The following is a 16,487-nucleotide window of genomic DNA, read 5'->3' as shown; positions in this document are numbered from 1 at the left end:
CCTTCATCTCAATTAATATATTTTCAATCCTAAACAACATTTTGTATACAGTATTTTTGACAATATTATTGGTTATAAATAAAGTAGTTCAAATTTAGAAATATTCTTACTTTCATTCAGCTATTTACCAATTTTTAATACAATTAACATTGAGTCCTACATTGGAATGCATTCTGTTTTAAATCTGTTGCATTTTAAACATTTGTGTATACTTACACATTATTAGAAAAGAAATAGCACGGAAGCTGGTTAAGCTTTTGTTTAGTTATAAATAGCATCTTATACAATCCCAAAATACTGGCATACCTCCAATCCACTATGAGCTGCAAACATGATAATACAGTGTCTTAGTAAGTGCTCTGATCTTTCAGCAATACTGCAACATCATTGTTCTATTTCATGATCTTACCTTTCAACTTGTTGCAGAATTTCTCCAATATTTGGATGCAATTTTGTTATTATCCTTCATTGCGTGAAAAGTCATTGGGAAATTGTTCAAATTAAAACAAGTACAGTATTGGTGTGAATGTCTGACATTTAGCATTGACACCGTTTCACAATAATAAAATAATTTAAGATCAACAGAATGTGAAATATAAGACATTTATTTGTCTGTTAATACATCAAAAACAAGATTACAGCTTTATGCTCACTAGTGACTTGCTTGGTTTTGTCACCGTTAACGCAGACGGCGACAGCCGTATTGTCCACTTAACAGTCGGAGGTCAGTGCAAAGTGTGCAAACTTGTTGATCGACTTGATTCGCTACATGAGAAAAGTCGGAAAAGTAGCCGGCTTTGCACAAGCCTAAGAAAAGTCCCATTGCCGTAAAAAGTAAAAAAAAAAAAAAAAAAAAAGTTCAGGCACATGTTACTAATCTCATTAATTTTGTAAAACTGTCAACTTCTTATGCAGGCTAAATAGACCCCGGAAAAAAAAAAAGAGTCATCTCATGAAAATTCACTGTGCTGGTGAAGGTCAATAAATTAGGATCAGTCCACTTGTCACTTTCATTCATGATAACAATTGCACTTGAGGTTGCATGATTGTTGGCTGCTCTTCCACAGGAAGAACCAAGATGCCCGTTATTGGCCTGCCTCAGTCCTGCATGTCCCTCTCCAAATACTTCTTCATCCTCAGGCAACGAGGACAGCAGTGGCCCGGCACCATGCAGGTCCGATGAAACACCGCCTTGCACTCCTGGCACCTACGCCACACACAGAGTTCCAGGGTGAAGTTATTTAAAGGACACTTTAAGCATGCTTTTTTTTTTTTTTTTACACCATTTAAAATAATGACGCGTGTTTCTGTGGCAAGATTTCATCAAAATAAACGAGGATCAAGAATTACACATTTTTACAGCACACTTCTTGCCACGATTAAATTGGCTGGTTTTAGGGGCGCAAAAGTGTGACTGAAGTGCAGAACATTAAAAAGTCCATTTTCTACCGTGCTCCCAACACTTTTTGTGATACAAAGCGACATTACCTGGTGGTGCTGTCGAACTGGAAGGGGAAAATGATGTCGTCGCTGTGGCACATCTGGCAGATGAAGCCCCGCTGCGTGCACAGGTTGCAGCTGAACACGTGGCTGCAGGCGAAATGGCACAGTGACGCCAGGTAGGCGGTGTACTGGTTCTCGGCGATCTGGAGGAGAAAACCGCCTCATTTAATACGGCACACAATTAAAAGATTGTCAATTCATGTGGTTCAGAGTGAAGACCAAATAAAAGTTATTAGTTTTAGCCAAGCAAGTCCCAAGCCCTAAAATGGGTTCTATTGATTTAAGCAAATGTGATTCGCCGGGAAAATGTTCTCCAGCACCCAAAAGGTCCATCAGTGCATACCGCGCGCAGGTCCCTCACGCTGTACAGGCTGCTGGACTCCAGCAAGTAGGTTCGCTGCTCCATCCTAAAAATGACGCCGTTACTTCATTGCAACAAATGGCAGGCCGTCTAAACACACACACGAGGCTCAGTCCAAACCTGGCTTGGAGCATCTTACAGGCGCCGCTGCGGCAGGTGAGCAGGTACTCGCCCAGTAGCCGCAGCCTCCTCCGCAGGCGGTGCACAAGAGCCATCGTCTGAGAGTGTGTCGGCAAGTCGGGATTGAGCTGGTCCAAGTTCAGCAGAGGCTCCTGCTCCACCTGGTCCAGAATCCACAACGCCTTCCTTGACACCTGGACATGCACGCAGACACGCGTGAACACGTGGAAATGGACAAAGACAGTACTCGTAGGCCTACCTCGCGTTTCGTGAGGTCCCAGTTGTGCAGCATTCGCGAAGGGATGACGGTGGTGTCGCCATGGTGACAGGAGTCGCAGTAGTACTGGCCGGAGAACTCGCAGAGGCGGGCTCGTCCCAGCGATGGGCCGATCTGCTGGGAGCAGCCTGGACATGCAATTCAATATCAGTACGTGCAGGGATGACTTAACGGTACAAGTTTTTGTTGTCAGGGATTGTATCGTCGGTGTAACCTGTTGTTAAAAAACTCTATTGGGTTTTTTTTTTTTTTTTGCTCTAAAAGATGGCAACTGTTTATGGAGGAAAATTGGAGATGTTGAAGTGATACAATCATGACTAAGGGACAATCTTAGTATGAAAAAGAAAAGGTAACAAAGAGTATTAGTGTCACATTTCCAGTGCATTCTTAAGAGTAATGTTTGTAATCATATTAAAGTGTTATTTAAACTGATTTTGGAAATTATACATCTTTTTGGGGGTCGATAACTGTACGGTAAGCCAAGCCCTGCAACAAAAATCAAAACCCCGCGAGTAATTAACAACAAAGATTTATAATTGCCTCCAAATTCGACAAGATGGTGCCAAAATTGTATTTTTCTATTATCTAATCGAAGCTGTGAACTTCAGAACAGCATTGTTCCTTTGCACCACAAGATGGCGCCAAAGTACTGCATTTCTATTAGAAGGGTCTTTGGCACTGGTCTCCGGTATTTTAGAAATAAAACAAAAAAAAAAATGGAAATGGCAAAAAAAAAAATAGTGAGTAGCGAATCGCAAAAAATGAAATGTGTGGAAGCACATTACCTGCACATTTGAAGCTCTGCGTGTCCAGTCCCTTCTGCGAGGGCACGCTGCACAAATGTACCAAGAGTGGACCATCTTCTTTGAGTCTGTGCTGAACCAGTCTGTGCAAGTTTCCGCCACCATTCTGGCCAACCGCAGCCGCTTCCTCCCCACTCTCCAAGTAGGAGTCCAGAGCCCCACGGATCAGAGTCCTCCAAGAGTGCGCCTCCTCCGCGCTTTCCGCCCGCAGTCGGAGCGTCTCCCTGAGCGTGAGGAGTTTAAAAAAGTTGGCTCCGCCCAGCGTGACGTCAGGGACCACGTCCCGCACTTCGTAGATAGGGAACGTCATCCGGAGCAACTTGCTTCCTTCCTGCACCCGGAAACCTTTCAAGGCTTCCAGGGAGAGCGAGAAGATGAGAGGCATCCACGAGCGAATATCCGCGTCCAAGCAACAATAAAGCACGGCTTCTTTGATGGCGTCCCTTTCCAAATCCGCCGTGCGAGTCCAGTTGAGTTCCTGAATCGGCGGGGGCGAGCAGCATCGCTCGGGGCTGCACGAGGCAGAGCACGGGAAAGAAACGCTGCACTCATCCACGCAGTTCTCGCTGGGCATCTCCAGAATCTCCCACTGCTCGTCCACGCGGGAAACGGGCCGGCACTTGTTGACCGCCTCCACGACGCGGTCCACCCAGTCCTCCGCCTCGTCCCGGTTGGCGGCGCGCAGGTGCAGACGCTTGCCGGGGAAGGCCAGCTCGAAGCGTCCGTCGGGCGAGGTGAGGCGGGCGTCCTCGCACCGCAGCAGGGAGCAGTTGTCGCAGCAGGTGCGCTCCTCCGCGTTGAGGTAGAGGCGGAACTCGAAGGGAGACAGCTCGCAGTAGTGGTCCCGCCATATTCCCACGGCGCCTCGGCGCTCCAGGTGGCCGAGTTTCAGCAAGCCTCGAAAAGGGTTGGAGAGGCCTAGACCAAGCCGAAGCAGACACAGATGAGATTCGAAGTATGTCACACCAAAAAAAGGCCCCTGAGCTGCATTTCTGTAGACTAGACAATCTTTATTAGTCCCACAATAGGGAAATTAAAAAAAAAAAAAAAAAATCACTCAAGCGGTGGTGTATCCAAGGCAGGTTTGAGCAAACTACAGCCCGGGGGCCACATGCGGCCCATTAACAGTTTTAACCCGGCCTGCTGAACTTGAAATTAATTTGATAAAAGTTTTATTTTCTAAATACTGTGTTTTTTTTTTTTTCAAAGACATATATATTGTTGTAATGCTTTTATTCACTTTCATTTAAAATTATTATTTTTTTTTTTTCTCCAACGAGGTGAGATGACCAAAACACTCCATTCATCTGCTCCTGGTGCGGCCCCTTTGTCAAATTGTGGCTCGCCAATCAAAAAGTTTGCCCACCCATGAACTAAAGCATGATATAAGAAAAACAAAACTTACAATGAATGATGTTAGTGTTGGTAGCGCCAACCACCATAAAAATCGGCTGATACAATTCTGAGTCATGACAAATGACATTTCTTTCTCGCATTAACTAGAAGACCCACTCAGGTGATATCCGGAAAGACGAGTACAAAAGCAATTGCCGGAGGGCAAACACCTGCTCCGGTGTCATGTGAGGTCACAGCAAATCAGTCGATTATATTTACCAATTTGACGGCGATGCACAACACTTGGTGGCGACTGCGAATCAGTCGGAGGAGCAGGAGGAGGAGGAGGAGCGAGAGGTGGAGGGGGCGGCGGCTCCTCGTGGTCCGACTCCTCGTCCACATGGGGCTTGTAGATGTCTTCGTCGGAGATCCATGAGCGAGAGTGCTGGAATGCCAAACGCAAAAAGTGAAACCATCAAGCACTCGTTCACACTCGAGTCTCAAAAAGATCTCATGACGACGAAGCGTGTAATCGGAGGGTGTCATGACTTGGCAAATGGCGTTTTCAGTCGCTAAAGTGAATTTCAAATCATGTCGCTCATGATGGGCTAAAAACAAACAAAAAAAAAAACATCTAGAGAATATAAGATATTCACGCCCCCGTGTTTTGAGTTGCTCGCTCACCACAAGTGAATCTGATGACAGCTCCGTGTTCAGCACGCTTTCGAGTCCTTTCTCTGTGCGGTCGAGCTCGGCTTTCTGCGGGACTGCCAGGATGGCAGGCTGAGCGCGGTCAACGTGATTCTGGCGGGGCAAAGGCGGGTCAGCATGCGGCGCAGGTGGAGGCTCAGTGTCGGAGAGCGCAGAACTGGGCGGCTGATCGCTGTCGGAGAAGTGATCGGCGCCGGAGCTGGAGACGAAGGAGTCCTCCCGCATGGAATCCTGACTGGAGTTGTTATTCTCCGGGAGCTTGGGAGGTGATCTGACGAGACAAATTCGGAGTCGCTTCAAGAGCAGCAACTAATTTTCGGCAATTCTAATAAATTCGTGGAAACTAGTTGCCACAGTGCGCAACAGTCCAGTCGGGTTCAGCTTTTTGAAGTTCCACTGGAATTAGAAAAATGTCTTGCCTTGGCTAATCTTATCAATTTTTTGGGATCGACATCAAAGACCCGACAAAAAAAAAAATGCAGATTTCTTAAAATTTTGAGGCGTGGTTGGAAAAGGCGAAAAAAAAAAGAACATTTCTATATACGCTAAGAAGTTTTAATTGAACCTTAATGTTTTGAAGCTCTTTCATACTCCTACAAACTCTTTAAAATTTGTTGTTTTTACAAACTCAGAGCTTCAAACATAAGTTTAAAAAATAAAATAAAAAAAGACTTCAACGTAATAGAAGTTTATTAGTACGACTGATTACTTGAAATGAATTAAATTTTTTTTTTGTTTTACTTACCTTCAAAGTTTAGTTGGGAAAATGTTTTTAATTCTATGAGTTTCGCAGGACTATGAAATAGCTTTGAAATGTTCCCCAAGATCCATTTAGGAGGTTTTATAACAAAAAGGTTTGTTGTTGTAGTCTATGCCTTCCACTTCCAACGACACCTCAAAATTTGAAGAAAATTAAAGATGTAAAAATCTGCGATGATTTTACATAGATTCAGTAATTCTCAATCAGAGTATCAAGAGATCATAGCTTACGCTTTCAGGGGCGCCTTGGTGCTGCTGCTGATGTCGCCCGAGGACCACTGCTCCCCCGCGGGGCTGCGAGGGTCCTGCCCCTGGAGAAGGCTGTCTGAGCTCAAGCTGGAGGAGAGCTGGGAGGAGCCTGAGGTGTCGAGGCTCATCGTGGACGAGTTAAGCGCTGTGGCGCCCCCGCGGGACCCTCGGGAAACCCTCAAGACCGCCGGCCCCGTGTCGGACGATCCCGACGACTGCGACACCGTATCCCACAAGTCTTTGCACGCGGACCGGTCCGCCGCTCCGCTGACGGGCAGGTCCGGAGAGTCGGTCGGGCACGGGGCGCAGAGTCCGGCGAGGCTCAGAGGCGTGGTGGTCCACTGATTGAGGACGGCCGACTTGTACGAGAGGTTGAAGGTGAGCGAGGCCAGGCCCTGCAGGTAACTGAGAAGCACCTCGCGATCCTCACTGTTGAGCAGAAGGGCGCCGGGCTGATAGTGCGCCCGCAGCTGGGAGCTCTCCCGGAACAACGATAGCAGGTAGCACTCCAGGAGGCCGTGATTGAGGGCCAGACGCAACCACGCGCGGCAACGTCCCACGTCCGTGCCCAAGAAGTTAATCTTTTCCAGCTCCGTGATCACGTCGCTTCGGGTTGAACAGATAGGACAAACATGAGATCAAATAAAAATAGGACATGGATTAATGCACCAGTTAAAAAGAAATAAAAATAAAACAGACAAAATAAAAAATAAAGCAACAAATCCTATCTTAAAAAAAAAGGCATTTTATCTTGAAAATATTTTTATCATTTTATTGATTTTTTTTAATTAGTTACATTTTTAATTAAAAAAATAGAACTTTTCACTTAAAAAAAATATTAGATTTGATCTAAAGAATGACTGAAAATACTACAGTGCAAAAAGTTACCTCCTAAAATAATGTAACTTTTTAATCTCCAAAAACGCTCTTTATCTTCATAAAAGAAAAACAAATACTTAGCTATATCTACAAGAGATTTTTTTTAATTGGGAAAACATACTACATATACACACACATATAACCACAAGTCTCAGCAATTATACGACTTTTGTATATATATAAAACAATCAATCACAAAGAAATACAAGTTGTTTTTTTTTTAATCTAAAATAAGCCTTCATTTAAAAAATGACTTCCCTAAAAATCGTTTTATTAAAAAAAAACTGCTTAATTTTTAAGAAAAATGTGTTTATTCTTGTCAAATTGTGACCCCCCCCTCTCCCTCTTGAAACAAAAATATAGGGCACCACAAGGTGCTTGTGGTGTGACTCACCGATGAGTGATGGTCTTAAGGAGGCTCCAGAAGAAGGGCTGCGGGAGGGGCCCGCGATCGCCTTTCCTACCACGGCCCCCGGCCTCCCAGCGGACGTACTTGCTCTTGATGCCGTGGACGAAGATGGCCTCCAGCGCGCAGCACAGAAGGTTGGCGTCGCCATCCTCGCTGGTGACCACCGCGTCCGACGTCACGTAGCGCCTCTGCAGGGCTTTGAGCGACTGCGCCAGCTTCTCCTTGATCTGTGTGACGGTGAGACAGGAACGTTGCAGCCACTTCTTCCTCTTACTGTTTTTTTTTTTTTTTTTAAAGAAAAAGAGTGAAGTCTTTGGAAACCGATGAATAACTCAGAGGGGAGAGGTGCGAGGAGAAGAGCCAAACTTGCTGCTCAAGACCACTTGAGAATTGCTGGAGTGGGATCAACGACCTAATGCTTACTTTGCAACATTGTGGCTACAGTCACATGATGCCAGGAAGAACGTGAACACATGATCAATGATTAAGACAACTCTGCAGTTGACAGTCGTGTCTCTCGGTCCAAAAAAAAAAAAAAAGATGTTAAGAGCAGGGCGATAAAGCTTAAAGAAAATGCAGATGAATGAATGAATTTCTTTTTGCCTTCTGGGATTTGCTTTAGCTCTGCTGATACACAAACAGTCTTTGAAAGATTTTTCCAGTAATAACTTGTATCTTCCACAGGAATAATTTAAGTTACAATCTTGGATGTGTCTCCATCATATCATCGTATTTTCTCACACTACGCAGTCCTATTTTGTTTTAAGAGAAGAAAAATCATGTTTTGCAGAGTAAAAGGCAGAATATTAGAATATATCACTTGTCAAAATATGACTCTTCCCTTGTTAAATAAACTTTTGGCTTTACTAGGGTAATAGGATATTATATTGGGGAAGATTGCGACTTTTTACCCTGGAAAAAAAAAAACATGTTAGGAACAGATTTTCCCCAAAACATTTATGGGGTTTATGAGGGAGCGAAATATACCACCTGTGAGATGCCCCGAGAAACAACCAATTAAAAAGACATTTGTTACGATAATTACATCTCATTCCTAAAATGAAAGGCTCCTTGAATCAAGAGGCTATTCCGGCCGCTTTAATCGCAGATTAACTGTTAATCTAATCTCAGTCACACTAATAATAAAACAGACAGGAAGGCAAGATAGCAAATCACCTTTTTTTTTTGCATTCAAAATGATTATCAGGACTAACCTGTTTGACATGTTTAGCCTCCTGTGGCGGGTCTGGCGTGTGCGTGGCTAACATGGCATCTCCTTCAAGCTTCTATATGGGCATGGCATGCTGCAAAGGAACATATAAAAAAAAAAACACACAAGGGGAGAGAAAGAGTATGAGAGACAGATGACACTTCAGGCCGAGCCGTTTTAGTGACGGAAAAACACAAGCGTGACATGTGATTGACCAACTTTAAGCTTCTCCTTCCTCTCTGGTGTCGTGCCAGTGAGCCACTCGTCCCTTTTCCAACATGAGTCTGTTTTGGGAACTGCTTTCAACCCACCCCAATGCAGTTTGGCGAGTCATTTTATGAGGTTCGAATGTTAATTTATTAAGAACAGCGTACTATGCATGTTTTCGTATTTCGGGACATTTTTACGACGAGAATTTTCAACATTATCAGCAAAAACGGGGGGCTCATTTTTATAGTTTTTGTGGAAGTTGAGGCACGATAACTATAGAGGAGAATATTTATAATTTTGACTGGCGAGGAAGATCTTTTTATATGGATGATTGATATTTTATTTCATGGTATAATTTTATGTTTTTGGTAAATGTTGTGTACATTACACCAGTGGGCATTATAACCCATTTCATTTTAACAATACCAACCAAACCATTACGTATTCATTTAATTTTCCAACGGGATCAATTGCTTTGCAACATGAAAAAGAGGCTTTGAAATGTGCACAGGATCTTGTGACACCGATTACAGCCCCCGTGGAAGCAGATGAGTCCAAATCACAATTTGACATGATCCAATCTAGATAAAACCACTCAAAAGCACAATGACTTGAACGGTTACAGTGAGTTTCAACAATCAAAGGTACTCGTTTGTCTTAATTACCGCTTCCCGAAACGTCCAGTTACTTTTGTTTTTCGCGTTAGCCGGTAACGAGACACAACAGTGCATGAACTAGAAGAGAAAAATTAGTCAACACAAAAAAACAAACAAGACACACACTTCAAGTCTCAGTAACGTCAATAATGGATACTTTAAACAAGCAGAGCAGCTCCATGTCATAGCTAGCTTAGCCGCGTCCTCACCAAGATGCAGACTTGACTTTCCATTAGGTCCAAAGACAACCCAAAAGTGTCAACCAGGTAGGAGGTCGTCGGGTTAAGTCAGTCCGTACATGTTTCTGCCACCGCGGCACGCCCTAAAACTTTCGGTAAAAGTAACAAAAAAATGAACGCCGACAGCTGAGGTTTGTTTACGCCAGACAGGAACGAAGTGTTGGGACGAGCGGCGAGGTGCATCATGGGAAAATGAGAGTATGGTGCGTTCACTTGCTTTTGAATATTCTGGCTACAGTATCTCCATCAAGGAAATGTCCCTCGTTTTTCTTACGTTCCGCTTACAAAACATGTATATTATAAGTAAACATGCATGCAAGCATGTCTTAAACACGCAAAGTGATACCAAGAACAGAAAATGTATGCTTTAATTTTTGTGTGTGAAACGGAGGAATACGAGTGTCCACAAAGGTAGCGCGGTGTCAGAGACAAAACCTGATGGTGCGTTCAATGTCTTTGGATATTTCTAAATTACAGATTTTTTAAATTACTTGTTTTTATTTAATCGCCTTTATAAATAAATATTTGGTCAAATACACAGCCGATTACATTATCCAACTAACAACTATCCATCAGCACCCAAAGCACCAACAATGGCATCTTATTTTTATGAGTGTAAAGAAGAGGAATACGAGTGTCACCAAAGTAGCACGAGTTTGTCAAAGCACCCTTGTGCATAAAGCTATCAAGCGACCCGTATTTGTTCATCCCCCCTATAAATACACAATTGCGCATATTAATGCCTTTCTGTAAGTGTATGTATATTTACATTCTGATTTCATCATTTAAACTTTTTTAATTCCTCTGAGAATTACACGCGCAATACTATAAAGAAGGTAATTAACCAATGTGAGGAACAACAAACATAAAACTGAACTAAAATTAGAACACAAAATAAATGTTACTTTCTTTATTTAATGTTTCAGGGTTTATCCAGCGATATTCATATTTTTGAAAGCCCTGAATTCCTGTAAGAGGGTCCCAGAAAAATATCTCTACAACATATAACAGCTAATTAAAAACATGTTGATAAGATGGAAGATAGTTAGTCCGTTTTTCAAAAAATGTTGGTGCCTAAATTCTCCACCATTTCTGGAATTACCCCGAAAATATGCATTCATAATTTTACATATGTACCTACATGTCACATGTATTATTTAAAATGCAGCAAAATGTCGATACTGTATATATCAGCGCAAATAACACAAATTCATACTTTGTAAAAATATAACTGCATAATACAGAACACATTGCTCTAAATTTCCCTGTTTGGATTCGATTTGAATTCGTTTAATTCATTCGTTTAATCCAACCTCAATGTAGCTAGCTCTTTGTATTTGTTTGCTGTTTGGCTTTGCTATATTAATACGTTTTAAGAAATATGAGGGAGAATCGCTGCCTGTTAATTTAATTACACCACGGGAGGAATAATTTAATGGATTTAAACTCCCTCAGCGACTTAAAACGATTCCGATGTTGAATCTGATTGTAACGCATTTTCCCTTTGCCGCCAATCACTTTTGTTGGCGAATCACTTTTCGTTCGATGAATGGGAAACTCCCACTTAATAGGTAGATGTCCAAGTAACGCAGTTGCAATTGCACGCCCTGAAAGCCAAAATAACCCATAAAAAATATTAACAATAACGTAATAATAACACGGCACAAGTAATACACAAATAATACAAAGGTGCAAAAGTGACAATCGACTTTAGCGTGAGAAACAATCCCGATCCTCATTTTGTGACGTCACAAGAAAGGCGGAATTCCGACAGGTGGCATATAAAAAGTCTGAGCGGCGGATTCAAAACACATTTGGACGTCAACAAGATAAAATAGATACGATTCCACGCACAATGCTAAAAATAAATCAAATGCTCGCTTGGATCACGTTTGCCTTTGTGCTGTGGAACATAAAAAGCGTTGCTGCTGACCCGGGATGTTCGTGGATTAAAAACAAGTATTATGAATTTCACAACAAAGCCTTGGAGTTACTGAAAAACATGGTAAGTCATCTAATTTGGCTAATAAGTAACTTTAAATGAGTTTTAAAAAGCCCCGTTACTTTTATTGTTATTACTGCGATGTAATTAGTCGTTTATGAGTATTTATACATTTTATTATGATCACGTGAAATGCTGGCGCCAGAATGTTCTAGAACTAATTGGAATTTTTACAAGCACGGTGTGCAACACGCCAAAAACGAAATACACATTCACACGCGTTTTAGTTTTTTTTTTTTATTACTTTGCGATAGTACCATACAATACAATTGTAATTTCACAACAAGTGGAGCAAAGCGTTTTCCATTTGCCGTCATATTAATTAGCAGCTAATCAGAACACAAATTAAAATACATAAACATATTTACATTAGATACCAGAATAATGGCAGAACAGCGACTGTATTTCATTTGGTTCTGACGGGATTTAATCGTTCTTCCCGCCACGGCCAATACTTCTTGGGTGTACACCAATCGCCAAGCACGCTCCAGAACTACGCTGTAAAACACGCCCAACATTTGTAACACGGTGTAGCGTTCCGAAAGCAACCCGGTTTCCCAACATTTTTTTCAAACTAATTAAGGCACGTTTGGAAAATAATGCCAGCACACGAACAACGAAATAATGGGAAAAAAGGTATTGCCCTCTCCTCACCTATGGTTCACGTGACTCTCTCATAATGACGTCACACGTCATTTATCAGGAACCCTATATAAAAAGTCGCGGCTAAACAGCTAATGCTGTACTTAAAACTGTTTAATGTCACGATGCTGTTGTAGTTTAACGGTGGTGACTACATACCGCCCGCTGGTTAAAACCGGCCCGTCAGGGGAACCAATCCGAGCAGTGGCTATGATTTTTGCTACGTGACGCATCTCCTGCAATTGTCCATTGGAGGTCGCACTTTCGCTAAATTTCATTTCTGTGAAAATGAATCCCTTCTGTAATAAACACGAAATAATAAATGTTTATATATAATATAAAAACTAAATACTTCTAATACGACATGCCGATAGGAGTTGGTAGGTCGAGGTGGAATGGCACTCAGCATCTGTTCTTCGGGGCCATTCCACAAGGGGGCGCAATTTCAAACTTGATGGGTAGGCAGGTGCTGCAGAAAGACAACCATTTGTATGCAAGTATTAAAAAGATAAACTTTCACAATCCGTCTGTTTAGAGAACATTCTTGTGAATGTATTGGTGTTTTTGTGTGCAGGGTGGTAACATCACGAATGATCTCGAGACCCCAGTGGCCTTCCCCCGTAAACTGTACGAACAAGCAGCTCATGCTTCTTCGGTAAGTCATTGCTGTGAAAGCTTCAATAAAAAAATTAAAAAATCCATCCATAAAACGCTGGAGCCTAAACAATCTCTTAAAACGACAATACTGACATTTTTACTGTGTTATTTGACTCTTTCTCTTATTTCTTTTCAAAATCTGTCCAACTTGACAGGCGGATGTTCGTCTCAGTTTCGTGGCAAAAGTCCTGCAGGAGGTGGCGGAGCTCTTCAGTGTTGACCACGCATCATTGCTGTTGGGCGAGAAGAAAGTGGACGACTTTCTCAACGTGATCCATCAGATGAAAGATGGCCTGTTGTCCTGTGTAAGTGTCACATTCACGCTCGTGGAAGGGATGGGTTGTGGGAGGCTTTATTGGGTCTCTGTATTCAAAATAAATCCAATTGACTATAGAAGAAGAGTAAGGAGAAGCACTGGAACAAAAAGCTGGGGCGTTATTTCAAGAGACTTTCACAGAAAACTCTAGTGGAAAAGGTGAGTTTATCTGTTGTCGTAACTCGATAGTGGATCTTTACTGTATGTCCATGCAAATACTAACAGTTGTCGTATGATGTCTGCAGAAGAACAGTCCAGAGGCCTGGAAGATGATCAGATGTGAAACCATAATGCACATTTTTCAAGCAGGCAGGCTGACTCTAACCGAGTGAAAATGTTCATTCTTCTTTTTACTTAATTTATTTGTATTTAATTTATTAGTATTTTGAAATGTACCCCCAAAAACAAATACAATGTACAAAAAAAAAAAAAACCTCAAATAAAAAATACAAATAAATGATCCATATACATTTTTGTTGTTTTTTTTTGTTGGCGGATCCAAGATATACATATTCAGGATGAGCATTATTTTGAGACTGGGAAAACTAGGAAAGGAATAAGCCTCAATGGGGGTAGTCAGATTTTTACCACAGGGAGTGTCTAATATTGCATTTTGTCATTGCATACTGTATATTATATTATTTAATGACCATAAATTATGTGCATTGTTTAATTCAGGAATTGTTTGTTCGCATAATACAAGAACAATTATTGATTTAAAAACAGGATTGTAAATAAATGACGTATTTAATGAATAACAGCATAGCACATTTTAAATGACACGCGCATACACACACACACACACACAAAAAATAGAAAATGATAGTGAATTAAAAATATTTTTCATCAAAACAAGACACTGAGAAGACATAATCCAGCAAAGGCGCGAGTGTTGGCCGATGCCTCATGTCAAGGAGCGTAAAAAAGCTTCGACTCGCATATTGTACGCTTACGAGCGACATCATGGATGAAAGCACGCACAATACAGTCACCGTGACATCACTCCCACGGGGCCTCGGCGCAGTCGTCTGCCCTGGCGTACACCGCCAGTTCCTCATAAAAGTCCCCGTCTCCGCTCGCATCGATGGTCAGGCCCTGCACACGAATGCAAAGCACTGCATTACATCGTAAATTTCGAACCTGATGCTGTGGCGTGACTCACCTCATAGATGTGTTCAATTTCAGGCTCCTCGTAGATACGCTCTCTCCTTTTCAACTTGTCACAAAAAAAAAAGAATGAATGTGAGAAAGTCAAATCAAAATGGCTGACTTCCTGTTAATTGTGAGCAAGTTTTTTTTTTTTTTTTGCATCCTGTTTTGATACACAAATACAATTTCCGTTTCAACCAAGTCGCCAACGGTTCTCAGATGTAGTTTGGATGACGTCACCCAAAAATTCTACATTAGGGCGATGAGTTAAAGCTGACTAGCAACCTGTCCTAATTTGTATTTATGTATTTATTTTTTTGGTCTTCTCACCATTTTGCGATTACGTTGAAGTAAAAGCGTCACGATGACAGCCAGCATCAGGCCTTGAAAGATCATAATGCCGTCCTTCATGTTACTTCGGTGCACTACCTGCGCTCGGTTGACGGGCCCTGTCAGGGGTAAAATTACAAGTTGATGTGTTTGACACAGCCAGTACTTGCCACAAGGTCCTGCAGTTTCTTATTGCATTTTCAGAATGGGATATTTTTTCCAGCATGGCAAGATCAGGGGAGATTGCTGTCACGCGTAGGACACTTGTACTGAAACTGTTGCGTCAATCAAAAAAAAAAAGTTCACCGCTCGGAGTGGTAACCTACTGGCGACTTGCAGCTGAGTGCCGCCCCCCCACGTCTCGTTAATGCGGCAGAAGTAGACGCCGCTGTCCTCTGTTCTCAAATCGTGCAGGATTAGGAAGGCGTTGCGCGTCAGGTCTTTGTCACGAGTCACGGCGTCTTCCAGCAAGCGCCACTGAGCGACTTCTTGGTCGTAGCGGGCGGCCTTGTACCAGTGCGCCTCGGCCGGCAGGTGCTGCTGGGAGGAGGCGCAGTAGATGGTGACGAACCGGCTGGGCCTGACCCCGTAGAAGCGCGGCTTCTGGGTGATGGAGAGCTCGCGTCTCACAGCGGCTGAGCGGACCAAAGACAAATCATTAAAGGGCACGTTTTGTAACGGGTAAGACCAAATAATTCCTGAGTCCTTTACTCATCTTTCTCTCTTTAGCTAAAACCTGCAAAGATTGTTTCATTTTTTTATCTATTACTTCGATGATCACTACAAATTTCAAAACTAGTCAAATATTTTAATATAAGAAAAAGGAGTTGCAGGAATTTCTGGCAAGTACGGCCAGCCAGTTGACAGCAACCTGTCATATTCTTTATTCTTTCTTTTAAGTCTGGGCTATTGAGTGGGACGGCCTTTCTTATAAAGAAACCCCCCACCCCAAAAGGAGGCGGGGAAACATAAAAAACAAGCAACATAGCGGCCCTCGAGGACCCGAGTTTGACACTTGTGGCAACTACTAGCTGAGAGACAACAATCTCCCATAAAACAAGGCTTGTGTCACGTCATCTCTAATCCACATCACATACGATCAAAGAAAACAGGAGATTGACACCACGCCACAAAAATCGAAATGGTTCATTTTTTGATTTTGTGGAAAGCTACAGAAGTTCAACAGGGAGATTGGTGTCACATTCACGACATAACCAGCACTTGCCAGAAGTTCCTGTCGCTCCTGATGCCTTTTTTTTTGTGCCGCAAAAAGGCTTGCTACAACCCAGATGTAGTAAAAGTATGGTAGATTGCTGTCACGTGTAGGACACAGCCAGCACTTACAAGAAGTCTTCTTTCTTTCTATTCTTCTAGAATGTATCTATCTACATCTACTCTGTAAAAATACATCCATGAAATAAACAATAGGTATCATAACAATACAGTACTACGATGACTAACTTCTTCTTTCCTCCAGATGTCCAGGAAGTGAAGCGAGTCCCCAGAATAACACATAAACAAAATAAGACTTATTTTACCTGACACGTTGAACAGCATTAGAGCGCACAATCCACACAGAAACCAGCTCATGATGGGCATGGAAAGACACAAACACAAACAGAAGAATTAATCTAAATTCTGGAATCCGTGCATGAAATGTGGTGACAGTG

The 16,487-nt window shown here is 42.4% G+C and overlaps 3 protein-coding genes across 3 annotated transcripts; 1 reads left to right on the top strand and 2 right to left on the bottom strand.

Annotated features, from left to right (window-relative positions):
* Nucleotides 1-589: 589 nt before the first annotated feature.
* On the bottom strand, nt 590-9,903 carry plekhm1 (pleckstrin homology and RUN domain containing M1). The gene is made up of 12 exons (XM_088285277.1): nt 9,692-9,903; nt 8,621-8,710; nt 7,392-7,633; nt 6,101-6,724; nt 5,084-5,381; nt 4,679-4,844; nt 3,047-3,982; nt 2,244-2,389; nt 1,985-2,178; nt 1,847-1,910; nt 1,489-1,646; nt 590-1,207 (listed from the first exon to the last, which is right to left on the bottom strand). The coding sequence occupies exons 2-12, from the start codon at nt 8,672-8,674 to the stop codon at nt 1,099-1,101; spliced, it is 2,991 nt and encodes a 996-aa protein (XP_088141403.1). The 5' UTR covers nt 8,675-8,710; nt 9,692-9,903; the 3' UTR covers nt 590-1,098.
* Nucleotides 9,904-11,634: 1,731 nt separating this feature from the next.
* On the top strand, nt 11,635-13,670 carry ifnphi4 (interferon phi 4). The gene is made up of 5 exons (XM_088285154.1): nt 11,635-11,726; nt 12,940-13,020; nt 13,178-13,327; nt 13,417-13,497; nt 13,584-13,670. Exons 1-5 carry the CDS (start codon nt 11,724-11,726, stop codon nt 13,668-13,670), a joined length of 402 nt encoding a protein of 133 aa, XP_088141280.1. The 5' UTR covers nt 11,635-11,723.
* cd79b (CD79b molecule, immunoglobulin-associated beta) lies at nt 13,140-16,422 on the bottom strand. The gene is made up of 5 exons (XM_088285155.1): nt 16,356-16,422; nt 15,144-15,452; nt 14,818-14,936; nt 14,501-14,554; nt 13,140-14,433 (listed from the first exon to the last, which is right to left on the bottom strand). The coding sequence occupies exons 1-5, from the start codon at nt 16,414-16,416 to the stop codon at nt 14,338-14,340; spliced, it is 639 nt and encodes a 212-aa protein (XP_088141281.1). The 5' UTR covers nt 16,417-16,422; the 3' UTR covers nt 13,140-14,337.
* Between the last annotated feature and the right edge of the window lie 65 nt (nt 16,423-16,487).

This window comes from Idiotropiscis lumnitzeri, chromosome 20, assembly GCF_059441095.1.
Source record: "Idiotropiscis lumnitzeri isolate Australia: NSW breed Sydney's pygmy pipehorse chromosome 20, RoL_Ilum_1.0, whole genome shotgun sequence".
NCBI lineage: Eukaryota > Metazoa > Chordata > Actinopteri > Syngnathiformes > Syngnathidae > Idiotropiscis > Idiotropiscis lumnitzeri.
This window is presented reverse-complemented; position numbering and strand designations above follow the sequence as displayed.